At 42.0% G+C, this 27,423-nt stretch overlaps 1 protein-coding gene across 2 annotated transcripts in view; it reads right to left on the bottom strand.

The window, feature by feature from the left end:
* The window catches only part of PRKDC (protein kinase, DNA-activated, catalytic subunit), a 408,896-nt gene that overhangs the window by 97,945 nt on the left and 283,528 nt on the right, over positions 1–27,423 (bottom strand). For both annotated transcript variants that reach the window (XM_044294047.1, XM_044294048.1), the window contains 11 exons: positions 19,808–19,873; positions 19,028–19,100; positions 18,378–18,526; positions 16,070–16,213; positions 15,759–15,878; positions 12,722–12,865; positions 12,447–12,598; positions 6,830–6,961; positions 5,809–5,920; positions 4,297–4,424; positions 4,065–4,214 (listed from right to left, as the gene is read on the bottom strand). In XM_044294047.1, the coding sequence (XP_044149982.1) occupies positions 4,065–4,214; positions 4,297–4,424; positions 5,809–5,920; positions 6,830–6,961; positions 12,447–12,598; positions 12,722–12,865; positions 15,759–15,878; positions 16,070–16,213; positions 18,378–18,526; positions 19,028–19,100; positions 19,808–19,873 (1,370 nt within the window). The remainder of the gene's footprint in view (positions 1–4,064; positions 4,215–4,296; positions 4,425–5,808; positions 5,921–6,829; positions 6,962–12,446; positions 12,599–12,721; positions 12,866–15,758; positions 15,879–16,069; positions 16,214–18,377; positions 18,527–19,027; positions 19,101–19,807; positions 19,874–27,423) is intronic.

Raw genomic sequence — 27,423 nt, 5'->3', positions numbered from 1 at the left:
TACAGCTTGTAGCATTACCTTCCTTCCATAGGCGGAGTAATTGCCCTTGCACTGGATACCATACAGTCTGTAGCATTACCCTCCTTCCATACGCAGAGTAATTGCCTTTGCACTGGATACCGTACAGCTTGTAGCATTACCCTCCTTCCATAGGCGGAGTAATTGCCCTTGCACTGGATACCGTACAGCCTGTAGCATTACCCTCCTTCCATAGGCGGAGTAATTGCCCTTGCACTAGATACCGTATAGCTTGTAGCATTACCCTCCTTCCATAGGCGGAGTAATTGTCCTTGCAGTGGATACCGTACAGCCTGTAGCATTACCCTCCTTCCATAAGCAGAGTAATTGTCCTTGCACTGGATGCCGTACAGCCTGTAGCGCTACCCTCCTTCCTAGGCGGTGTACTTGCTCTACCATGGTATACTGTACAGCCCATTGCATTATCCTCCTTCCATAGGCGGTGTAATAGGACAACCACTGGATACTGTACAGCCTGTGCCATTACCCTCCTTCCGTAGGCGGAGTAATTGCACTTCCACTGGGAACTGTACAGCCCGTAGCATTATCCTCTTTCCATGGGCAGAGTAATCCTCTATCAGCGGAGTGTTTCCATCCCGTTGGTTCCTATACGTCCGGTAGCATGGTCCTCTTTCCATGGGCGGAATATTTATACTACCACTGGATACCGTACATCTGGTAGAGTTACCCTCCTTCCAGAGGCAGCGTAGTTGCACTACCACTGGATCCTATTCTTCCGGTAGCATTACCCTGCTTCTGTAGTGGGAGTATTTGAACTTACTCTGGATCCTGTACAGACTATCGCATTACCCTTCTTCCTTAGACGGAGTTACTGCACTTCCACCAAATACTATATGTCCATGTTGCATTGCTCCCTACACAGGCAGAGTGATTGCACTAATGCTGGATATCATCTGTCCTGACGGTTTTCCCCTTATCTAGGTGGTTTACTTGCACCGCAGTCGCATACTGTAGATCCTGTAGCATTATCCTGCTTCTATAGCGTAATTGCACTATCACTGGATCCTGGATAGACTGTCACATTACCCCCCTTCCTTAGGCGGAGTATTGCACTTCCACCGGATACCATAAGTCCTGTCGCATTAACCCCTCCGCAGGCGGAGCAATTACTCTCATACTGGATATCATCTGTCCTGTCTGCTTTCCCTCTTCTATTGGGGGATTAGTTGCACCACAATTGTGTGCTAGAGATCCTGTAGCATTACCCTCCCCCCATTGACTAGTTGCACAACCAGTAGTGCTTGTACTACCAGTGGACCCTATACATCTTTTCGGTTCTCCTCTTTCTGTCAGCGGAGTAATTCCACTACCACTGGAAACTCTTCCTCCTATTACATTATCCGTCTTTCTTGGGTAGAGTAATTGCTTCAACATTGTCTACCGTGACTACTCTCATTTGTTCCTTGTTGCATGGCATCCCGTTCCATGGGTGGCCTATTGGCTGGACACGGTACCTACAATAGCCTTATCCCCCCTGTCATAGATGGTATTTTGGCACTCCTGCTGGATACTGTGACTGCTTCACGCTACCCTCTTCCTCAGGTAGTCTTAGTTTGGATTGGTGTCTGGTGCCTACGTGGCAGCCTCTGTCTTTCAAGTCGGCCTATAGCTCTAACAGGTCGTTGGTATAGCTCATACCTTTAGTCCCTGGGAGGGGCAATCCTATTTGGTTGATTGTCATTGGCACCACCTACCGATTTCTATATATATGTACACACACACACACACACACACACACACATAAAAAGACGCACACATCCCCCACCATACTTGTTCTAGTAACCTGTGCTGAACTGATGAAGACAGTAAAGACACATTTACACAGCCTAATGTTTCCCACAAACACTCGTTCCAGATAATCAGACTGTGTAAAGTTGCCGCATATCACCCTAGGAACGAGTGAAATGCTCATTGATAGGGTGAAATGATCTGAGGTGTGGACACCTCAATTATCGTTCCCAGGCAGATCATACTGTATAAACAGCACTGCCCAGGAACAATAATTTTGTATGGGGACAACCAATAGCAGCAGCCATCGCTCTTATTCATACTGTGGAGGCGATACTATATGTAAATGCAGCGCTTCACCTCCACTTAATGAGCAACGACTGTTGGAACGTTTCCTTCTCGACAGTCAGCTGTTCCGTGCAGCAAAACGCAGCTTAATTCACTGCAGTGGTCACATGCTGCATCGGGAAGTAGAGGGCGTTGGGAGAATTGTGCAGCTTCAGAACAGGAGTAGAGGGGGATTCCTGAAGTATATATATATATATACAGACGTGGACAAAATTGTTGGTACCCTTTGGTCAATGAAAGAAAAAGTCACAATGGTCACAGAAATAACTTTAATCTGACAAAAGTAATAATAAATTAAAATTCTATAAATGTTAACCAATGAAAGTCAGACATTGTTTTTCAACCATGCTTCAACAGAATTATGTAAAAAAATAAACTCATGAAACAGGCATGGACAAAAATGATGGTACCCCTAACTTAATATTTTGTTGCGCAACCTTTTGAGGCAATCACTGCAATCAAACGCTTCCTGTAACTGTCAATGAGACATCTGCACCTCTCAGCAGGTATTTTGGCCCACTCCTCATGAGCAAACTGCTCCAGTTGTGTCCGGTTTGAAGGGTGCCTTTTCCAGACTGCATGTTTCAGCTCCTTCCAAAGATGCTCAATAGGATTGAGGTCAGGGCTCATAGAAGGCCACTTTAGAATAGTCCAATTTTTTCCTCTTAGCCATTCTTGGGTGTTTTTAGCGGTGTGTTTTGGGTCATTGTCCTGTTGCAAGACCCATGACCTGCGACTGAGACCAAGCTTTCTGACACTGGCTAGTACATTTCTCTCTAGAATTCCTTGATAGTCTTGAGATTTCATTGTACCCTGCACAGATTCAAGACACCCTGTGCCAGACGCAGCAAAGCAGCCCCAGAACATAACAGAGCCTCCTCCATGTTTCACAGTAGGGACAGTGTTCTTTTCTTGATATGCTTCATTTTTTCGTCTGTGAACATACAGCTGATGTGCCTTGGCAAAAACTTCGATTTTTGTCTCATCTGTCCACAGGACATTCTCCCAGAAGCTTTGTGGCTTGTCAACATGTAGTTTGGCATATTCCAGTCTTGCTTTTTTATGATTCGTTTTCAACAATGGTGTCCTCCTTGGTCGTCTCCCATGTAGTCCACTTTGGCTCAAACAACGACGGATGGTGCGATCTGACACTGATGTTCCTTGAGCATGAAGTTCACCTTGAATCTCTTTAGAAGTCTTTCTAGGCTCTTTTGTTACCATTCGGATTATCCGTCTCTTAGATTTGTCATCAATTTTCCTCCTGCGGCCACGTCCAGGGAGGTTGGCTACAGTCCCATGGATCTTAAACTTATGAATAATATGTGCAACTGTACTCACAGGAACATCTAGTTGCTTGGAGATGGTCTTATAGCCTTTACCTTTAACATGCTTGTCTATAATTTTCTTTCTGATCTCTTGAGACAGCTCTTTCCTTTGCTTCCTCTGGTCCATGTCGAGTGTGGTACACACCATATCACCAAACAACACAGTGATTACCTGGAGCCATATATAGGCCCAATGGCTGATTACAAGGTTGTAGACACCTGTGATGCTAATTAGTGGACACACCTTGAATTAACATGTCCCTTTGGTCACATTATGTTCTGTGTTTTCTAGGGGTACCATCATTTTTGTCCATGCCTGTTTCATGAGTTTATTTTTTTACATAATTCTGTTGAAGCATGGTTGAAAAACAATGTCTGACTTTCATTGGTTAACATTTATAGAATTTTAATTTATTATTACTTTTGTCAGATTAAAGTTATTTCTGTGACCATTGTGACTTTTTCTTTCATTGACCAAAGGGTACCAACAATTTTGTCCACGTCTGTATATATATATATATATATATTTTTTTTTTTTTCCTCTTGATTATTTCAAGGGGTTTTCCATGCCATAAAATCTATTTAAGTAATCAAGGAAAAAAAGAAAGCTTTGATCTTGCTTACCGATTGCTCATAATTTGTTTGAAATTCCGATTTTTTAGCTCAAGAAAAAGATCTGGTATTTCTTCAGACCTGGACATAATTATTTCAAGGCATTGGGTCTTGAGAACTCCATGAAGCTTTGGAAGCTGATAGAGAACAATATTCATAAACCTGTAAATAAGAAAGAAATAGAATTCGAGACTATGTACACAGTAATGTAACTACCAAATATCTATGATTTATTTTGCCTTACCTGTCCGCAAACAGTGGACAATTTTTCACTATTTTATTCAAGCACACAATGAACTTGTCTTCATTGTTACTAGTGTGAAGTGATTTTAAATTTTTCTCTACATAATTGAACACAGGTCCTTCAACGTTCTTAGGGTAAAGAAAAGAAATTGGAAAGGATGTAAGTAGTAGAATCAATTTGAGTAACATGAACAGACATAGGGGAATTTATCATAAGGTGAATATTTGAAGTCCGTTTTGCTCAAGTCTGAATTGGCGTACTTTATGCCACATTTAACAAATGTTATTGTCTGATAAATGTGTCTTATCCTTAAACATTAAGCTGAATTTACACGGCCCAATTTTCGGCAGATTATCAGAAACGCTTATTCCTGATAACTGGCACATCTAAAAGGCGCGCTAGATCACCAAATGAAAGGCGAAATACTCGTTCGTGGGTGAAATGATCTGAGGTGTGGGCCCAATCTGGGTAGATGATAGTGTGGTCTAAAAAGCACTGTGATGCCCAAGAGCAATAATTTTGTTAGGGGACAAGCGATAGCCAGAAGCAGCTGCCATCGATCATCCTCATACTGTGGAGCTGATCGCTGCATGTAAATGCAGTGCTTCACATACACTAAACAAGCAGCTGATAGCTGAGAAGGAACGCCTACTTCCTAGACTTCTCTAGAAAGTATAATCCAGTTTTACTACTCCATTATCCTATTGGAGTGAGATTGCAACTTTAAAAAAAGGCTCAGTGAGAAATCTGGGGTGAAACTTGTTAACCTAGCTAACCACACCCAGCCATCGATTACAAAGTGGTTCATGAGCCCCTAAACTATTCTATACTATGTGCAGCACACTGAAGATACTGCAGTTACAGTTGCTTTTTGGTAAAACTAGGATTTGATCCAGAACAACATTATAAAGCTTTGCATGACACTTTTGTTTGGTTTAATAATGCAGAGTCTGGTGTCAAATATTAAAAGACGAACAACTCTCAATACTGAACTAAACAAAAAATAGTATTTAACAAGATTGCTATTTTACCCAAGTCTACCGGGGCACCAATGTTTGTTTCAGTGAATGAATGCCAATTTCAAATACCGGGCCCATGTAAATATGATCATGTTCATGATCCTTATCTTTTGGCCAGAATGAAGAAAGTGTTAACAAGGAGCCTCTCTCGCTCTGCTGATTAGATGATCTGCAGTAGCTCAAGCACCACAACTACACAGCTCGATCAGTTGGGAAATGGACCAAGTGGAGTGGTTTTGGCACTGGAGCTAATGCAGAACAGTTATCAGCAGACTGGCACGAGGATAGGTCATCACTTATAAGGGAGAAGACAACACCTTTAAAAAATTTTCTATAGAGGAGTTACTTGATTTCTAGAAATCACTATCTACCTCTATATGTATTATTCATTGTCATCTGAGAGTAAACAATTGATTGCAGTTGATGGAAACTATATTGGTCAATATATGAAATACTCTAATAAACAGCAATATAAAACACAAACTTAACATACTTTCTCTTTATCTGCAATATATCGAAGAACAAGTCCCAGGACTTCAGCAGCTGCGGCATAAACCTCCTTAAATCTTGTGAATGTAACATTATTGGCAAGAGCCTGAAAGTACCTAAGTAGGAGAGTGTCAAATATTATATTTAATAATTAGTACTGTTGCCCGATAATAAAACATTTCTGAAATCGATTACCATTTCCAAAACTGAAAGTCAGTGACCAGTGTAGTCAGAGAGATGATCAGAGGGGTTGCCTGGCCTAGGAGCAGAGAATCCCAATGCTGGGCCCAAATGAAAAACTCACTTTGCCACAGTCCCACAACACTGCCCAATTGCCAGGCTCTTCCAGTCCCCACCGTACTGGAAGTGGCTTGGTCCCATCACTGCTGCAGCCAGCCACTGGCCTCAACAGTCACTTGTGCTAGAATGGCACATCATTGCTACAGCTGAGCTGTAGATTATCATCCTGCAGCGGGGAGAGCTTAGAGTACAACCTCACAGTCAGGTTTCTGCATGCAGTTTTGGAAGCCAATATCAGGAGCAGAAAGGAGAGAAAGGACACAAGATAGATACAACCTATCCTCTTTTCATGAATTCACTCCTGGCTTTGACTTCCAAAACTGCATGCAGAAACCTGACCGTGTGAATGTAAGAGTCTCTCAGTCAGGTGAGATCAGTGGGGGAAATTTATCACAACTGGTGCTAGGGGAAAGTGGCTTAGTTGGCCCTAGCAAACAATCAGACTGATCCTTTAATTTCCCAAAGAAGCTCTGAAAAATAAAAGGAGCAATCTGGTTGCAATGGGCAACTATGACAGTTTCCCTTTGCATCAGTTTTCATAAATCTCCCCCACTGAGCGCCACCGTGTAGGGGAACAACAGTGAAGGGGATACTTCACTAAACCACCACCTATCGTGTCATTACTTTATACAATGGGAATACTCCTTAAACAAACTTTGCTCAAACTTTTGATTCCCTTATAGTCGTATTCACAAAAAAAAAAAAAAAAAAAAAAGGCAACTCACCGGTTCATGTCTATTTCACATTTTGGGTCATATGGAGAGAAGTTATTAGCAACTACCAAACCTAGTAGCTGAATTCCCACAGAGTTGTCTTTTTTATCAGGGTCTGTGCCAGAAAAGTCATCAAATATTAACCTTAAAATAAAAATTATTTGTTAATGTTAAAACGCAGACTGCTTAATAACAATGATATTACAAGCAGGGGCGTAGCTATAGGAGGTGCAGAGGTAGCAGTCGCTACCGGGCCCAGGAGCCTGAGGTGGGCCAAAGACCCCTGTGCCACATAAGAAGACACCAATATTATAGAAAGTGCATGCTGTTAAAGTTACACCTCTGGCTGGAGAGAAGGGGTTAGGTCAAAAATTTTGCATGAGGTGGTTGTGGTTTCAATTTTCGCTTCAGGCAGCATGAAGGCAATGTGCTCCCCTGCCCCTAAAGCACTGAGTGAAGGGGGGGCCCAAGCTGAACACTTGCATCAGAGCCCATGAGCCTTCAGCTACACCCCTGATTACAAGCACAGATATATGATACATGAATACCATAATATATACAAAAATAAAATCACGCTATTCATAAAAATATGCTGAACTCCAATTCACATCCTCGCCCAATCAACTTTTAAAATCTCCTTAAAGTCCTGCAGACATCGTTTAAGAATAATACTTTCAAAAATGAGTAATACATAGTTTGTCGTCAACGGTCTTAGAAAAGCATCCAGTAAGGCTCCAGGTTATATATATATATATATATATATATATATATATATATATATATATATATATGATGAAAAAAGTCCAGCGGGAGCACCATAAAAAAATGGTCAGTTAAATATATCATATAGGAGACACACACAGTGATATTTGAGAAGTGAAATGAAGTTTATTGGATTCTCTCTAAGTCACACCACAGATTTTCAATTATATTCAGGTCTGGGGACTGAGATAGCCATTCCAGAACGTTGTACTTGTTCCTCTGCATAAATGCCTTAGTGGATTTTGAGCAGTGTTTAGGGTCATTGTCTTGTTGAAAGATCCAGCCCTGGCGCAGATTTAGCTTTGTCACCGATTCCTGGACATTGGTCTCCAGAATCTGCTGATACTGAGTGGAATCCGTGCGTCCCTCAACTTTGACAAGATTCCCAGTCCCTGCACTGGCCACACAGCCCCACAGCATGATGGAACCACCACCATATTTTACTGTAGGTAGCAGGTGTTTTTCTTGGAATGCGGTGTTCTTTTTCCTCCATGCATAACGCCCCTTGTTATAGCGAAATAACTCAATTTTAGTTTCACCAGTCCACAGCACCTTATTCCAAAATGAAGCTGGCTTGTCCAAATGTGCTTTAGCCCACCTCAAGCGGCACTTTTTGTGCTGTGGGCAGAGAAAAGGCTTCCTCTGCATCACTCTCGCACACAGCATCTCCTTGTGTAAAGTGTGCCGAATGGTTGAAAGATACACAGTGACTCCATCTGCAGCAAGATGATGCTGAAGGTCTTTGGTGCTGGTCTGTGGGTTGACTCTGACTGTTCTCACCATTCGTCGCTTCTGTCTATCTGATATTTTTCTTGGTCTGCCACTTCGAGCCTTAACTTGAACTGAGCCTGTGGTCTTCCATTTCCTCAATATGTTCCTAACAGACAGCTGAAATCTCTGAGACAGCTTTCTCTATCCTTCCCCTAAACCATGATGGTGAACAATCTTTGTCTTCAGGTCATTGTTTTGAGACCCCCATGTTGCTACTCTTCAGAGAAAATTAAAAGAGGAGGGAAACTTACAATTGACCCCCTTAAATACTCTTTCTCCTAATTGGATTCACCTGTGTATGTAGGTCAGGGGTCACTGAGCATACCAAGCCAATTTGAGTTCCAATAATTAGTTCTAAAGGATTTGGAATCAATAAAATGACAACAGTGCCCAAATTTATGCACCTGCCTAATTTTGTTTAAACAATTATAGCACACTTTCTGTAAATCCAATAAACTTCATTTCACTTCTCAAATATCACTGTGTGTGTCTCCTATATGACATATTTAACTGACATTTTTTATCGTAACCGCCAACGATTTATACAGGAAAATCATGACGATTAACAAGGTTGCCCAAACTTTCGCATCCCACTGTATATATATATATATATATATATATATAAAGACACACCTTCTCATTTAAAGAGTTTTCTTTATTTGCATGACTATGAAAATTGTAGATTCACACTGAAGGCATCAAAACTATGAATTAACACATGTGGAATTATATACATAAAAAAGTGTGAAACTGAAAATATGTCATTCTAGGTTCTTCAAAGTAGCCACCTTTTGCTTTGATTACTGCTTTGCACACTCTTGGCATTCTCTTGATGAGCTTCAAGAGGTAGTCACCTGAAATGGTCTTCCAACAGTCTTGAAGGAGTTCCCAGAGATGCTTAGCACTTGTTGGCCTTTTGCCTTCACTCTGCGGTCCAGCTCACCCCAAACCATCTCGATTGGGTTCAGGTCCGGTGACTGTGGAGGCCAGGTCATCTGGCGCAGCACCCCATCACTCTCCTTGATGGTCAAATAGCCCTTACACAGCCTGGAGGTGTGTTTGGGGTCATTGTCCTGTTGAAAAATAAATGATGGTCCAACTAAACGCAAACCGGATGGAATAGCATGCCGCTGAAAGATGCTGTGGTAGCCATGCTGGTTCAGTATGCCTTCAATTTTGAATAAAACCCCAACAGTGTCACCAGCAAAGCACCCCCACACCATCACACCTCCTCCTCCATGCTTCACGGTGGGAACCAGGCATGTAGAGTCCATCCGTTCACCTTTTCTGAGTCGCACAATGACACAGTGGTTGGAACCAAAGATCTCAAATTTGGACTCATCAGACCAAAGCACAGATTTCCACTGGTCTAATGTCCATTCCTTGTGTTCTTTAGCCCAAACAAGTCTCTTCTGCTTGTTGCCTGTCCTTAGCAGTGGTTTCCTAACATACAGGTCCTTCTAAAAAAATTAGCATATTGTGATAAAGTTTATTATTTTCTGTAATGATAAACATTAGATTTTCATATATTTTAGATTAATTACACACCAACTGATGTAGTTCAAGCCTTTTATTGTTTTAATATTGATGATTTTGGCATACAGCTCATGAAAACCCAAATTTCCTATCTAAAAAAATTAGCATATTTCATACGACCAATAAAAGAAAAGTGTTTTTAATACAAAAAAAGTCAACCTTCAAATAATTATGTTCAGTTATGCACTCAATACTTGGTCGGGAATCCTTTTGCAGAAATGACTGCTTCAATGCGGCGTGGCATGGAGGCAATCAGGCTGTGGCACTGCTGAGGTGTTATGGAGGCACAGGATGCTTCGATAGCGGCCTTAAGGTCATCCAGAGTGTTGGGTCTTGCGTCTCTCAACTTTCTCTTCCCAATATCCCACAGATTCTCTATGGGGTTCAGGTCAGGAGAGTTGGCAGGCCAATTGAGCACAGTAATACCATGGTCAGTAACCATTTACCAGTGGTTTTGGCACTGTGAGCAGGTGCCAGGTCGTGCTGAAAAATGAAATCTTCATCTCCATAAAGCTTTTCAGCAGATGGAAGCATGAAGTGCTCCAAAATCTCCTGATAGCTAGCTGCATTGACCCTGCCCTTGATAAAACACAGTGGACCAACACCAGCAGCTGACATGGCACCCCAGACCATCACTGACTGTGGCTACTTGACACTGGACTTCAGGCATTTTGGCATTTCCCTCTCCCCAGTCTTCCTCCAGACTCTGGCACCTTGATTTCCGAATGACATGCAACAGTCCAGTGCTGCTTCTCTGTAGCCCAGGTCAGGCGCTTCTGCCGCTGTTTCTGGTTCAAAAGTGGCTTGACCTGGGGAATGCGGCACCGGTAGCCCATTTCCTGCACACGCCTGTACACGGTGGCTCTGGATGTTTCTACTCCAGACTCAGTCCACTGCTTCTGCAGGTCCCCCAAGGTCTGGAATCGGTCCTTCTCCACAATCTTCCTCAGGGTCCGGTCACCTCTTCTCGTTGTGCAGCGTTTTCTGCCACACTTTTTCCTTCCCACAGACTTCCCACTGAGGTGCCTTGATACAGCACTCTGGGAACAGCCTATTCGTTCAGAAATTTATTTCTGTGTCTTACCCTCTTGCTTGAGGGTGTCAATGATGGCCTTCTGGACAGCAGTCAGATCGGCAGTCTTACCCATGATTGCGGTTTTGAGTAATGAACCAGGCTGGGAGTTTTTAAAAGCCTCAGGAATCTTTTGCAGGTGTTTAGAGTTAATTAGTTGACTCAGATGATTAGGTTAATAGCTTGTTTAGAGAACCTTTTTATGATGTGCTAATTTTTTGAGATAGGAATCTTGGGTTTTCATGAGCTGTATGCCAAAATCATCAATATTAAAACAATAAAAGGCTTGAACTACTTCAGTTGGTGTGTAATGAATCTAAAATATATGAAAGTATAATGTTTATCAGTACATTACAGAAAATAATGAACTTTATCACAATATGCTAATTTTTTTAGAAGGACCTGTATATTCTACCATGAAGGCCTGATTCACACAGTCTCCTCTTAACAGTTGTTCTAGAGATGTGTCTGCTGCTAGAACTCTGTGTGGCATTGACCTGGTCTCTAATCTGAGCTGCTGTTAACCTGCGATTTCTGAGGCTGGTGACTCGGATGAACTTATCCTCCGCAGCAGAGGTGACTCTTGGTCTTCCTTTCCTGGGGCGGTCCGCATGTGAGCCAGTTTCTTTGTAGCGCTTGATGGTTTGTGTGACTGCACTTGGGGACACTTTCAAAGTTTTCCCAATTTTTCGGACTGACTGACCTTCATTTCTTAAAGTAATGATGGCCACTCGTTTTTCTTTACTTAGCTGCTTTTTTCTTGCCATAATACAAATTCTAACAGTCTATTCAGTAGGACTATCAGCTGTGTATCCACCTGACTTCTCCACAACGCAACTGATGGTCCAACTCCATTTATAAGGCAAGAAATCCCACTTATTAACCCTGACAGGGCACCCCTGTGAAGTGAAAACCATTTCAGGCGACTACCTCTTGAAGCTCATCAAGAGATTGCCAAGAGTGTGCAAAGCAGCAATCAAAGCAAAAGGTGGCTACTTTGAAGAACCTAGAATATGACATTTTCAGTTGTTTCACACTTTTTTGTTCTGTATACAATTCCACATGTGTTAATTCAGAATGAGAAGGTGTTTCCAAAGTTTTGGTCTGTACTATATATATATATATATATATATATATATATATATATATATATATATGGTAAAAAAAAACTTTGAAGTCTAAAAATTTAGGAGCAAAATGTTATTTTTGGTGGCCAGATAAAAAATCAACATGACATGTACAGAGATGATTTACATAAAACTGCAGACTTGCTGACTACAGCATCTATTTGATGTGCCTTCCGGCTACCTGCAGCCTCCACTAGAGGGAGCACAGCTGTTACACATCGTACTCAGTAATAACACAATATGCAGTAAGCATTCATGCTTAGTCTATTGGCAGCTGCAGAAAGGCGGGAAAGAATCTTCAGCTCTACTCTAAAGAAAAAAAATAATACAAAAAAAATTATACCAAAACCAGTATACATACTTGTATGGAATACAAAGACAATCCTTCCAGCACTCTAACAGGGTTTTGATGATCTCAAGATTATGCCTATATACTGCTCTCTTTTCATGAAATGAATTCTTCATCATAAATTCAAGCAGTCTGTTAGCCAGAATTTCATCCTTTGCAAGCCCCTTAGACACAAACATAGTGACATTTAACAAGTATGGTAATTATATAAGTATGGTAATACATGCTTCTTATTGTACCTTTAGAATTTTTTTTTTTTTTTACACTAGGCCTCAACTGCTACTTACATTTGGTGTAGCAACACTCGACCAAGAAAGAAGTGTCACAACAGTCTCGACAACCAAGTAGTGAATGCCCGTTCCCCCATTATTTCCAGAGACAATCAGCTGCAATAATGGGCCAATCCAAAACTTTGCATAGGGACGGAAAACCTAAAATACAACAGCGGGCTTTCTCAAAGTGAAGTGTCTAGTTCAATGTTTGTTCACATATATACGTTTTACATGTGAAAATATAAACATATATTGACCCTGATACAGAATACATTTTAAAACAAAAAGTGTCAATGATGTCCAGCTATACATTTGACAAAACCTAAAGTTGCACACACTGCATTGAAATACATCAAATATAAAATCTAGAAAAATCTTTGCTCATAGGCTGTCACATTATTCTAATGCTAAATTTCTGAAGACCATTATATTTTGAAGGTTTTCAGTTGCTGTTATTTGGGTGTGAATACTAGTGATACTTTAGTCTTATATTGCACAGCCCTGCATTTTCCAAGATGGGTGTATAATGGATTTAGGTGTAATGTCGAACTGGCCCACCAGCATACTAGAGCATCTGGTGGGCCAGGCTCTGATACCATAGTGGCCCCAAAAGAAAAAACATTTTGGAGCTGCTCTTGGAGCTAATAACCTGCCATTAGGTTCTATTTCTTTGAATCATAACTTATTAGACTTTATTGATGATATGGGGTGTGACGAACACCACCCCTCGTGCCCGCTTGACGTCAACTACGTTGAGCTCACGAGGTACGCTATGGTCACTGGTTACCAAGGCGTGACGTTACTCCCTCCTGGAGGAGCAGGTAAGGTCAGTCTTGGTACAGTTTTCACAGATTCCTCCTGTCCACACGGGTACAGAGAGGCAACAAGCTGAGGGAGCCTTTTTACTGCCCCAGTGAAACAGCGCGTTCTCAGCCCGGAAAGACGGCCACCAGTTTCTTGTTTGATATAGGCCCGATCCGGTAACAGGATTATATGGGTAAGAAACCAACCTGAGGTAGCGTATTACTAGGCCTAAACACGGACGTGGGGATTCGTGATCGAGATACCAGACAGCACAAGCTTAAATTAGTATATTTAATTGCCTTAAGGGCACAGTAGATAACACAATATACACACAAAATATATACAGTGGTCTGAGGTTACAAATACAGGTGGTATGGTACAAACCGGGTTAAGCAGAACAAAAGTCAGTTTACCAGATGGATGAATCCTTTTGGGTGGTGATGAGTTGTTAGCTGAGTCACATGGAGGGCAGTGATGTCAGCAGGTTGCAGGTCCCTCTAAACACATGGCACCGCCCGCTTGCTGGCACAAGCTTTTTAAACTGTAGCCGACACCTCCTCTTCCCATCTCTGGGAAGGGTTTCCCCCTCCCTACTGATCCTGGCAGCTCAATGACCCACAAAACCTTTCAGGGTTTATAGCTCCAGACCAGAAGGTCACAGGGAGATGGTTCTGGGACCAATAGACCCGCCTGGATTACGGCTACAATTAGAGTCCAAGCATGGTAGGTACCAGGGGCGTACATAGAAATCACTAGGCCCCATAGCAAGCATCTGAATTGGGCCCCCCTAACCCCGCCCACAACCCACCCCTGGCCCGTCCCACCTCCTGTCCTGGCTCCTCCCGTGCCACACCCCCAATAAAGAATCCCTAATGCCCCCCAAAATGCCCGGGGGGAAGGAGTAGGAGAGCACACTGTCCACTATGAGCCCTCCAAACCCTTAATGCCCCCCAAAATACTCCTCTCCCCCCTGGGCATTTTGGGGTAATGGGGGCATAAGGGAGGCTCATAGAGGATTCGGAGGGGGGGGGTTCATACAGGACAGAGTAGGAGGAAAGCAGACTGTCCTCTATGAGCCCCCTAAACCGCTCAGGACAGTGTGCTTTGCTTCTACTCCTCTCCCCCCTGGCATTTTGGGGGGCATTAGGGGCTCAGAGGACAGTGTGCTTTCCTCCTACTCCTCCCCCCCTGGACATTTTGGGGCAATGGGGGCATATAGATGATTCGGGGGGGGGGGGGGCTCATACAGGACAGAGTAGGAGGAAAGGAGACTGTCCTCTATTGACTTATGTCTGGGATGGACGGGCGATTCATAATTCCTTATGAACCGCCGGTTCCATGGTGTCTGGGGGGGAAATGATAGACTTGGGCAAGGGCTGAGACCTCCCTACAGGTTTTCCTGTAGGATTAGCTGGCCTCCATACTGGGTGGTTGAGGTGTGAATTCGTACGCATGTGGCCTCCTTGAAGCCAGAACCCCTGCGGAGTTGACTACCTCTGCTATCTGACAAGCAAATGGTTGGAGTGAACTTATTTGGCAGGTACACTGACAAAGGTGAATCAGATAAATATCATGGCTGCCATTAAATAATGATCCATATTTCTTACATGGGGTATGGTCACTGAGAATAATTTCCTATAATGGACCCTATAAATGCCGTCCCTGGTTTTATATTTGTTTTGGATATTCACATGAATAGAGTTTGTAGAATAAGCCTTTGATATATTTGTATGTGCAGCATTTTGTTTCTGCTATTCCATTGTCAAATATATTCAGAGAACTTCTTGCTTGATAAATTGCCCAGCCCACGACCTCACCGTTATAACTGAGTTGCCGACCACACTTTCCCAAATGTTTCCCAACGAAGTAGCTTCCATATTTCCATTGCACTTTCATTTGCAATTGGCTGTTATGGGCAAAACTGAAACATTTAGGGCTCATGGACACGGGCATTGTTCGGCCGTTCCTTCAGTTGGGACCACAATTTGCGATCCCCATTGCACAGGCAACAACCGTGAAGATTCCGCACACGGATCTAGACATGTCCTATTTTTTTGCGGTGCCTCTGTTCCGCACTAAACCTTCCATCCGTGATGCGGTGAACACACGGCCGGTGCCTACATATTGCATGAGCCCTTAATGAAAAGCAGAGCTAACAACTGCAATGCAGTGCTATTGTATGTCTGACAACCGGGATAGCAGATGAGACACAACAAAATATAGAAAAGGAAATGTCTCCATTGCTTACCTCTTCAGAGTTGACTACTAGTTTGGAAATGAAAAGACGTATATTCAATGGCGTGGAGGTATTTCCTAGTTTAGAATGTAGAAAGGTCATCCATGGTGGCAGATCTTGTGGAACTTTACCCTAAACACAAGTGTAAAAGAGAAGGTTTAAATAATATAAATGCAGCTCATACAATCCGCCTCATGGGCCTCAGCAAAAAATAAAATAAAAAATGAAACAAATCCTGACTAGTTGCTAACAGCAATACCGCCATTTTTTTCCTATACGATAGCTTTTAAATACAAGGCCTAATGCATCCGAAATGAGCATACCTCCTCTACTTTGGGTGTTATGCCATTTTGACTCATGCGTTTGATCAGTCCAGTCATAGGTGCCATGCACTCATGCTGGTTTAGTTCATCCATTTCAAACTCCATAACATCTTCTGCGGTCTGCTGGACTTCAGAGCTGCGATCCTGTAATACCAGTGCTGAATGTTAAGACCGGTTTCATATGAAAATGAATTACACAACATTGACAGTGTTGATATGTTAAGTTTTAAAACTTATTCTATTGGAGAAGACCGAGCCTGTGTGCCTATTTCCTAATCCAAGTCATATTGCAGAGGCCATATACTAATATTTCAATGTGTCGTCGTCTCTGAATTTGATTCTCTCAGTCTATGGCTGATATGCACTAGTTTTGTCCTGTTTAAAATCAAAGTTTAAATGAAAATGTGCTGCAGCTAAGCACAATAGGGAGGGTGGCCAGCTATGAAATCATACACACCGAAAGTTTCTCCTGGATGATATAAATTAAGCTGGACTTTAACCCCTTAATGACAAACCTTATTTATGGTGTTATTGATCAAGCAGTTTTATTTTATTTTTTTCACTGTAGCATTCCAAATGTCATGGCTTTTTTCCCCTAATTTTATAGATTTTTGTGGAACAGGTTGAAGATTTCATTGGTACCAATTTGGGGAACATACAGCTTTTTGACTACTTCTAATTTAATTTTTTTTTTAAAGAAGGATAAACAAAAAATAAACAAAAACAAAAGTTTTTATGGCATTCACAAAGTGTCATAAATATTGCATTAATTTTATATCTTTGGTGATCACAGATGAGACAGTGACAATTATGTATTTTTTTTAGTTTCTCCACTGCCATGAAAAACCATTAGTACCCTGCTATCACGTTGTAGAGGTGCTGATGAGTTAACAGAGGGCGCCCCATCTCTGTAAGCTACTTAGGTGCCACAGTCAGCTGTAGCAGAACAGATCTTTTGTGGGCAATGTAAAAAGATGTACAAGCAATATTTTTGGTGTTAAATGTCCTTTCCTTGCAAGCAAATAAGAAAAAGAAAAAAGATTTTGAATAATTAATTTAAAAAATATAGTGCTATAGGTATGGAAACATTAAAGGGGCTGTGCAAACTGTATACATTGATGACCTAGCCTCAGGATAGGTCATCAGTATCTGATCGGTTGGGTTCCATTACCCGGCACCCCCACCAATCAGCTGTTTGAGGAGGAGGAGGCGCTCCATGCGAGTACTGCTTCCTCTGCATTACACCACACGTCGTGTCCCTTGGAGCGGTGTCAATTGACTTGAGTGAGTACTCGTAATTATCCTGCACTTCCGAGATGATGGGCAGTGTAATGAAGAGGAAGCAGAGCTTGCATGGAGAGCCGCCTCCTCTTCAAACAGCTAATCGTGGGGGTGATGGGTGCAGTTCACTGATTGCACTGCTACACAATGCGTCACCCCATTAACTCCTATATATACACTAGACACCACACAAAATAAACAATAAACTTTATTGAGGAACAGACATCGAAACAATTATATAAATAATAAAAACATATGCTGAAGAAATGCAAGAATGTGAAGAAAAGATCCCTCCAACCATGGAAATTAGTACAAATCAATGGTCTAGCTCAGCAGCTTTAGTGGTATAATATCACACACCCATAGTATTGAAAATAAACTGTACCAGCAGGCATCCATGAAGGGCCCTTGACAAAGCGGGACGTCCCAGGTATGTACTATACATTTACATCATAGCTCTCAGCCATATTTGTGGAACTCTGCAGCTCCTAGGAGTTACTGCAGTTGTTCCTAGTGACATGTAGTTCATGGATGCCTGCTGGTACTGTTTATTTTCAATACTATGGGTGTGTGGTATTATACCACTAAAGCTGCTGAGTTAGACCATTGATTTGTACTCATTTCCGTGGTTGGAGGGATCTTTTCCTCACATTCTTACACTTCTTCAGCATATGTTTTTATTATTTATATAATTGTTTTGATGTCTGTTCCTCAATAAAGTTTTGTGTTTATTATTTCGTGTGGTGTCTAGTATATTTATAGGAGTCCATGGGGTGGCACATTGTGTAGCAGTGCAATCGGTGAACTGCAAATTGCCACGACCACAACCTAACAATCAGAATTCTGGAGTAGCAGCAACCCAGCTTTACTGGAAGTCCTTTCAGTTTCATGGCTGCACTGCTACACAGCGATATTTCGATGCACAAGTCTCATGGCCAAAACTGACGGGTATCCCCAGTCTTAGCAGTCATGTCAGGCTGGAGAAAAGCAGATTGCAGGGTGAAAGCATTAAATAAGATGTCATTACCCTCACTCTTCTGCTTCTTTGAGACCTTACTGGGTCCTGTGAACTATAAGAAAAACTCTGGATACCAGTTGAGAAGTCGAACTGACTCATTTCTTCACTCAGACTGCTATCTGCCATGTAAGACTGAGACGACAAATACTGGGGCTCATCTTTAATGGGAAGCAAAACAAGGAGAAAAGTCACAATACAAATTATTATAGATACATATAAATTAACATGTAATAACACAACATCCAGAATTCTGTTTAAAATAGTCTATATAAGAAAGTAAAAATACATTTTCAACGTAAAATGACTACAGACATCTGAACCTCATTGGACACTAAGGTCACTAGTGCAAGTGAGATCCAAAAAATAAAGCTGTTGTGGAGAAGTGATCTAGTCTACAATAGCTGCAGTACTGAACACTACCGCAGGTTTTGAAGTGAAAAGGTATGACTGCCATTCCCAAACAATTGAATAGGTGTCGCCGATAATATAAACCTTTAGATTTTTTCATTAACCTCAGTGCTTACAAAGGGAAAGCAGGAGGGGAACTTGCAGAGGATGTAAGCCCTATCAGCCATAGTTTCTCCTTAAGAAACCAAAGATAAACTGAATAAAGTGGCTCAACAGTAAAATAAAAATTTGCACAAAAAAAATCACAATACCCGAATCCTCATTTGCCGCTTCTCTTGCTTCCTTGCGTATAGCAAGATATTTTTTCTTTCGTTCCATTGGAACCTATAGATCAGAACAGAAAGAAATACAAATGTAAAATTATTTATTTTAACTAAATAAAAATGTTTTAATTATTTTTAAAAGCATAAATTCATACTCAAATATCAGCTGTTTGAATAGGCAAGGGCAATCTCAAGTTCTCAGCAGCTCATGGATCAAGCTCAGCAGTTACATCAAGGTGCCAGCTGTATGTCACAGATGACAACCATTGTGGAAGGTGCGGAGTCTGCGCCATCCACCAACTGTACGTCAGATTGCGGTAACTCACTAGCAATCAAGATGTACAGGTATGTCGTTTAGGTGATGTACCATTTATTAGTTGTCTTCCATCTTGATTCCTTCCCTCATATATGATTACGCTAATGCAGTCTATGTTTCCCATTATGCCTCTGGCTTTGCAGATTCAGAAAGGGGTGAATGTCATCACACTAAGGGCACAAGTAACCGAACAGTGACAAAGAATCGCTGTCAACTCACAGCAGAATCCTGTGTATTCCAATGTGATGCCTGGTTCCACTGCCCCCTGCGTGGGATAGTTTTTTCCGTCAGCTCTTACAAGCAGAAGGGAAAGCAGATTAAAGCTGCATAACATAAGAGGTGGTGCACATCTCTAGATGGTAGACATTAGACAGGGTCAATCCACCGCCTTACTGAGTTTACTTAAATATCTGTATACTGCTAACATGTATGTGCCTCTAGCGCTAACTTACCTCAACTTCTATGGGAAAGGAATAGTGGCGCTTAAGATCTATTATGTTTTCAAGTATGAAGGTACTCTAAATGTAGAAAAGAAGAAAAGTAGGTTAGAGGAACAAGAAGTCATGGTTTGTATTAGGTAGCAATGACACTACAAACAAGCAGAGAAGACTTATTTCTATCTTTTAATTCTCAAAAGTGTTTTCCACTGTAACTGGAGGGAAGCCAACCTGGGTCTATATCAATCTAGCTGTTTGACCTAGGACCAGCATCACAAAATCTAGACTTCTGACATGATCAATCATCAGAGAACCCATTATGGGTGCCTTCACATGTGGTAGGTTTTGTTGCAGAAACTTTCTGTGACTGAAAATCAGTTCTATTCATCTGAATGGGGCCAGCAGAAATCGATGTGCTTCCTGACAAAACAACCCAAATCAGATGAAGGGAACGGATTTTCAGTCACAGAAATTTTCTGCAAAAAAATCTGCCATGTGTGAAGGCACCCTCCGGACAATATAGGGTGGGATATTATCCCATATTAGATGGAAATGGCTGTAAAAGAAGAAAACACTCATTTTGAATACAGAACAAAAAAATACATCACAAAGAAGTGAAGGAATATCAACTTAATAAACAAGCGGGAGTAGAGATCTGAATTATGTTGCCTAATAAAACCTGATAAAGTTTTCTGTGCGCACTGCACAATTCAATATTACTTCTTTTTTAGGCTATTCGGCATGCTTTTTCTTGTCAAAAACTTTGTGCCGATCTGCGTCTAATAGTTCAGATGCATCCAGCTACCAGTGTTTAAAAGAAGGATAAAAACTAAGCGAGTTACATGTGCGAGTTACATATCCTGGTCAAATCAGTTTCTGATCTAAAGCTACATTTACACTGTAGGGGGGCGATAAGTGGGTACGAACAAAATTAATGTGCAAAATGAGGGTTAAATCATTGTTTATGCTGTTTATACACCTAAATCGCCATTTACGGGCAGCAGACTGTGCTGTATGAACAGAGATCTGCTGCCCAGAAACAATAAATCTATGTGAGGATGAGAGACGGCAGCGACATGTAAACCCAGCGCTTACCTCCATTGACGAGCAGTTATAGGGAAGGAATTCGATAATTGCCTGTTCAGTTAGCGCTTGCAAATGCACATTAGGCCTCATGCACACAACATTTTTTTTTTTTTTTTTTGCAGTCCGCAAAAAAGGGTCCCGCAGTTCCGTGATCCGTGGCCGTTTTTTTCTTCCGTGGGTCTTCCTTGATTTTTGGAGGATCCACGGACATGAAGGATCCACGCCTGGCCGTGCGGACCCAAACGGATCCGTCCTGACTTACAATGCAAGTCAATGGGGACGGATCAGTTTGACGTTGACACAGTGCAATTGCAAACGGATCCGTCCCCCATTGAATTTCATGTTAAAGTCAGGAGTCCCTATTATACCATTGGATCTGAGTTTTCTCCAATCCGATGGTATATTTTAACTTGAAGTGTCCTCATCACCATGGGAACGCCTATATGTTAGAATATACCATCGGATTTGAGTTAGATCGTGAAACTCAGATCCAACAGTATATTCTAACACAGAGGCTTTCCCATAGTGATGGGGACGCTTCAAGTTAGAATATCCTACGAACTGTGTACATGACTGCCCCCTGCTGCCTGGCAGCACCCGATCTCTCACAGGGGGCTGTGTTCCGCACAATTAAACCCTCAGGTGCCGCACCTGAGGGGTTAATTGTGCGTATCATAGCCCCCTGTAAGAGATCAGGTGCTGCCAGGCAGGAGGGGGCAGACCCCCCTCCGTCCCCTGCATTACATTCATTGGTGGCCAGTGCGGCCCCCCTCCCTCCCCAATATTATATTCATTAGTGGCCAGTGCGGCCTCCCCTCCCTCCCCAATATTATATTCATTAGTGGCCAGTGCAGCCCCCCTCCCTCCCCAATATTATAATCATTAGTGGCCAGTGCGGCCTCCCCTCTCCTAATTAAAATGACGTTCCCCCATCATTGGTGGCCAGTGCGGCCTCTCCCCCCTAATTAACCCCTTAAGGACTCAGGGCGTACCGGTACGTCCTAAGTTTAAACAGTGATTCTGGCGCCCCAGGGGTTAATCTGAACAGGATACCGGCTGAAATCATTCAGCCGGCAACCTGACAAAAAAATAGGGCTCTTAGACTATGGAGACACTAAAACATTCTTTTTGTTTTAAAAATGAAGTTACTGTATAAAACTTACATAAATAAAAAAAATTGTATACATATTAGGTATCGCCGCGTCCGTGACAACCTGCTTTATAAAATTACCACATGATCTAACCTGTCAGATGAATGTTGTAAATAACAACAAAAAAAGTGCCAAAAAAGCTATTTCTTGCTACCTTGCCGCACAAAAAGTGTAATATAGAGCAACCAAAAATCATATGTACCCTAAACTAGTACCAACAATACTGCCACCCTATTCCGTACTTTCTAAAATGGGGTCACTCTGGAGTTTCTACTCTAGGGGTGCAACAGGGGGGCTTCAAATGGGACATGGTGTAAAAAAAAACAGTCCAGCAAAATCTGCCTTCCAAAAACCGTATGGCATTCCTTTCCTTCTGCGCCGTGTTCTGTGCCCGTACAGCGGTTTACGACCACATATGGGGTGTTTCTGTAAACTACAGAATCAGGGCCATAAATAATGAGTTTTGTTTGGCTGTTAACCCTTGCTTTGTAACCGTAAATAAAATATTAAAATGGAAAATCTGCCAAAAGAGTGAAATTTTGAAATTGTATCTCTATTTTCCATTAAATCTTTTGCAACACCTAAACGGTTAACAAAGTTTGTAAAATCAGTTTTGAATACCTTGAGAGGTGTAGTTTCTTAGATGGGGTCACTTTTATGGAGTTTCTATTCTAGGGGTGCATCAGGGGGGCTTCAAATGGGACATGGTGTCAAAAAAACAGTCCAGCAAAATCTGGCTTCCAAAAACCATATAGCGCACCTTTCACTCTACGCCCCGCTGTGTGGCCGTACAGTATAGTTTACGGCCACATATTGGGTGTTTCTGTAAACGGCAGAGTCAGGGCAATAAAGATACAGTCTTGTTTGGCTGTTAACCCTTGCTTTGTTAGTGGAAAAAATGGGTTAAAATAGAAAATTAGGCAAAAATAAAAATGAAATTCTCAAATTTCATCCCCATTTGCCAATAACTCTTGGGCAACACCTAAAGGGTTAACGAAGTTTGTAAAATCAGTTTTGAATACCTTGAGGGGTGTAGTTTATAGAATGGGGTCATTTTTGGGCGGTTTCTATTATGTAAGCCTCACAAAGTGACTTCAGACCTGTAGTGGTCCCTAAAAATTGGGTTTTTGTAAATTTCTGAAAAATTTCAAGATTTGCTTCTAAACGTCTAAGCCTTGTAACATCCCCTAAAAATAAAATATCATTCCCAAAATAATTCAAACATGAAGTAGACATATGGGGAATGTTAAGTCATCACAATTTTTGGGGGTATTACTATGTATTACAGAAGTAGAGAAAATGAAACGTTGAAATTTGCAAATTTTTCCAGATTATTGGTAAATTAGGTATTTTATTATGTTAAAAAATTATTATTTTTTTTACTTCATTTTACCAGTGTAATGAAGTACAATATGTGACGAAAAAACTATCTCAGAATGGCCTGGATAAGTCAAAGTGATTAAAGTTATCAGCACTTAAAGTGACACTGGTCAGATTTGCAAAAAATGGGCAAGTCCTTAAGGGGTTAAAATCATGTTCACTCATCATTGGTGGCCAGTGCGGGCTCACCTCTTTCCCTCTCCCCTCTTTCCCTCTCCCCCCCAGTTAAGCGGAGAGTTCCGATCGGAGTCCCAGTTTAACCCCTGGGGCTCCGATCGGTAACCATGGCAACCAGGGCGCTACTGCAGTGGGGGGGAGGTGAGGCAGCACTGGCCACCAATGATGTGGGAACGTGATTTTTACTGGGGGGGGGGGGGGATCCGCAGAAGGTCAATGGGTCTGCAGAAAATCACGAAACATGGCCATGGATGCACACAACGTCGTGTGCATGAGGCCTTAAACATACAAACTTCCATAAAACCTGACATTCAATGAACAGATAACAGACATTTGAACGCACAGTAAATCTGAGCAATTTCTGCTTTGTCACAAAACTTCATCTCTATGCAAAACCAGAAGCACATCCATCCCTAAACACTTAGACCTCTATGCACTACTACTGTCTGGTGAGAGGAGATGGTTTATTGCAAGGCTGTCCCTGACCACAATACGGCAGTTTGTCTGGCAGTGTGATAGGATACTGTGGCTCTTGTACATTACTGTATCCGTGCAATACCAAATAAATATTTGCCATAGGAAATGAGCAGTCAAAATTGTTTACTAATCATGCCTATCATTATTGGTGCACTTTGTGGTCCAGTGCCTCAAAATCCAAAAATGGTATAACAGTAATTTAACCACTTCAGCCCCGCTAGGTGAAACCCCCTTCATGACCAGAGCACTTTTTACACTTCGGCACTACACTATTTTCACCGTTTATCGCTCGGTCATGCAACTTACCACCCAAATGAATTTTACCTCCTTTTCTTCTCACTAATGGAGCTTTCATTTGGTGGTATTTCATTGCTGCTGGCATTTTTACTTTTTTTGTTATTAATCAAAATGTAACGATTTTTTTGCAAAAAAATGACATTTTTCACTTTCAGCTGTAAAATTTTGCAAAAAAAACGACATCCATATATAAATTTTTCGCCAAATTTATTGTTCTACATGTCTTTGATAAAAAAAAAATGTTTGGGCAAAAAAAAATGGTTTGGGTAAAAGTTATAGCATTTACAAACTATGGTACAAAAATGTGAATTTCCGCTTTTTGAAACAGCTCTGACTTTCTGAGCACCTGTCATGTTTCCTGAGGTTCTACAATGCCCAGACAGTAGAAAAACCCCACAAATGACCCCATTTCGGAAAGTAGACACCCTAAGGTATTCGCTGATGGGCATAGTGAGTTCATAGAACTTTTTATTTTTTGTCACAAGTTAGCGGAAAATGATGATGATTTTATTATTTTTATTTTTTCTTACAAAGTCTCATATTCCACTAACTTGCGACAAAAAATAAAAAATTCTAGGAACTCACCATGCCCCTCACAGAATACCTTGGGGTGTCTTCTTTCCAAAATGGGGTCACTTGAGGCGTAGTTATAGTGCCCTGGCAATTTAGGGGCCCATATGTGTGAGAAGTACTTTGCAATCAAAATCTGTAAAAAATGACCGGTGAAATACGAAAGGTGCACTTTGGAATATGCGCCCCTTTGCCCACCTTGGCATCAAAAAAGTGTCACACATCTGGTATCGCCGTACTCAGGAGAAGTTGGGGAATGTGATTTGGGGTGTCATTTTACATATACCCATGCTGGGTGAGAGAAATATCTTGGCAAAAGACAACTTTTCCCATTTTTTTATACAAAGTTGGCATTTGACCAAGATATTTTTCTCACCCAGCATGGGTATATGTAAAATGACACCCCAAAACACATTGCCCAACTTCTCCTGAGTACGGCGATACCAGATGTGTCACACTTTTTTGCTGCCAAGGTGGGCAAAGGGGCACATATTCCAAAGTGCACCTTTCGGATTTTGCAGGGCATTTTTTACACATTTTGATTGCAAAGTTCTTCTCACACATTTGGGCCCCTAAATTGCCAGGGCAGTATAACTACCCCACAAGTGACCCCATTTTGGAAAGAAGACACCCCAAGGTATTCCGTGAGGGGCATGGCGAGTTCCTAGAATTTTTTATTTTTTGCCGCAAGTTAGTGGAATATGAGACTTTGTAAGGAAAAAAGAAAAAAAAAGAAAAATCATCATTTTCCGCTAAATTGTGACAAAAAATAAAAAATTCTAGGAACTCGCCGTGCCCCCCACGGAATACCTTGGGGTGTCTTCTTTCCAAAATGGGGTCACTTGTGGGGTAGTTATACTGCCCTGGCAATTTAGGGGCCCAAATGTGTAAGAAGTACCTTGCAATCAAAATGTGTAAAAAATGGCCTGCGAAATCCGAAAGGTGCCCCTTTGCCCACCTTGGCTGCAAAAAAGTGTCACACATGTGGTATCGCCGTACTCAGGAGAAGTTGGGCAATGTGTTTTGGGGGGTCATTTTACATATACCCATGCTGGGTGAGAGAAATATCTTGGCAAAAGACAACTTTTCCCATTTTTTTATACAAAGTTGGCATTTGACCAAGATATTTTTCTCACCCAGCATGGGTATATGTAAAATGACACCCCAAAACACATTCCCCAACTTCTCCTGAGTACGGCGATACCACATGTGTGACACTTTTTTGCAGCCTAGATGCGCAAAGGGGCCCAAATTCCTTTTAGGAGGGCATTTTTAGACATTTGGATCCCAGACTTCTTCTCACACTTTCGGGCCCCTAAAAAGCCAGGGCAGTATAAATACCCCACATGTGACCCCACTTTGGAAAGAAGACACCCCAAGGTATTCAATGAGGGGCCTGGCGAGTTCCTAGAATTTTTTTTTTTTTGCATACGTTAGCGGATATTGATTTTTTTTTTGTTTTTTTCTCACAAAGTCTCACTTTCCGCTAACTTAGGACAAAAATTTCAATCTTTCATAGACTCAATATGCCCCTTACGGAATACCTTGGGGTGTCTTCTTTCCGAAATGGGGTCACATGTGGGGTATTTATACTGCCCTGGCTTTTAGGGGCCCTAAAGCGTGAGAAGAAGTCTGGAATATAAATGTCTAAAAATGTTTACGCATTTGGATTCCGTGAGGGGTATGGTGCGTCCATGTGAGATTTTATTTTTTGACACAAGTTAGTAGAATATGAGACTTTGTAAGAAAAAACAAAAACAAAAACAAACAAAAAATTTCCGCCAAAAAAAATGTCTGAATGGAGCCTTACCAGGGGGGGGGGGGGGGGGGTGATCAATGACAGGGGGGTGATCAATGACAGGGGGGTGATCACCCATATAGACTCCCTGATCACCCCCCTGTCATTGATCACCCCCCCTGTAAGGCTCCATTCAGACGTCCGCATGATTTTTTACGGATCCATGGATCGGATCCACAGAACGCATGCGGACGTCTGAATGGAGCCTTACAGGGGGGTTATCAATGACAGGGGGTGATCAGGGTGATCACCCCCCTGTCACTGATCACCCCCCCTGTAAGGCTCCATTCAGACATCCGCATGATTTTTTACGGATCCATGGATACATGGATCGGATCCACAAAACGCATGCGGACGTCTGAATGGAGCCTTACAGGGGGGTTATCAATGACAGGGGGTGATCAGGGTAATCAGGGTGATCACCCCCCTGTCACTGATCACCCCCCCTGTAAGGCTCCATTCAGACATCCGCATGATTTTTTACGGATCCATGGATACATGGATCGGATCCACAGAACGCATGCGGACGTCTGAATGGAGCCTTACAGGGGGGTTATCAATGACAGGGGGTGATCAGGGTAATCAGGGTGATCACCCCCCTGTCACTGATCACCCCCCCTGTAAGGCTCCATTCAGACATCCGCATGATTTTTTACGGATCCATGGATACATGTATCGGATCCACAGAACGCATG

The sequence above is a fragment of the Bufo gargarizans genome, chromosome 5 (assembly GCF_014858855.1).
Source record: "Bufo gargarizans isolate SCDJY-AF-19 chromosome 5, ASM1485885v1, whole genome shotgun sequence".
NCBI lineage: Eukaryota > Metazoa > Chordata > Amphibia > Anura > Bufonidae > Bufo > Bufo gargarizans.
Note: the sequence above shows the minus strand (reverse complement) of the source record. Positions and strands in the feature narration are given on the sequence as shown.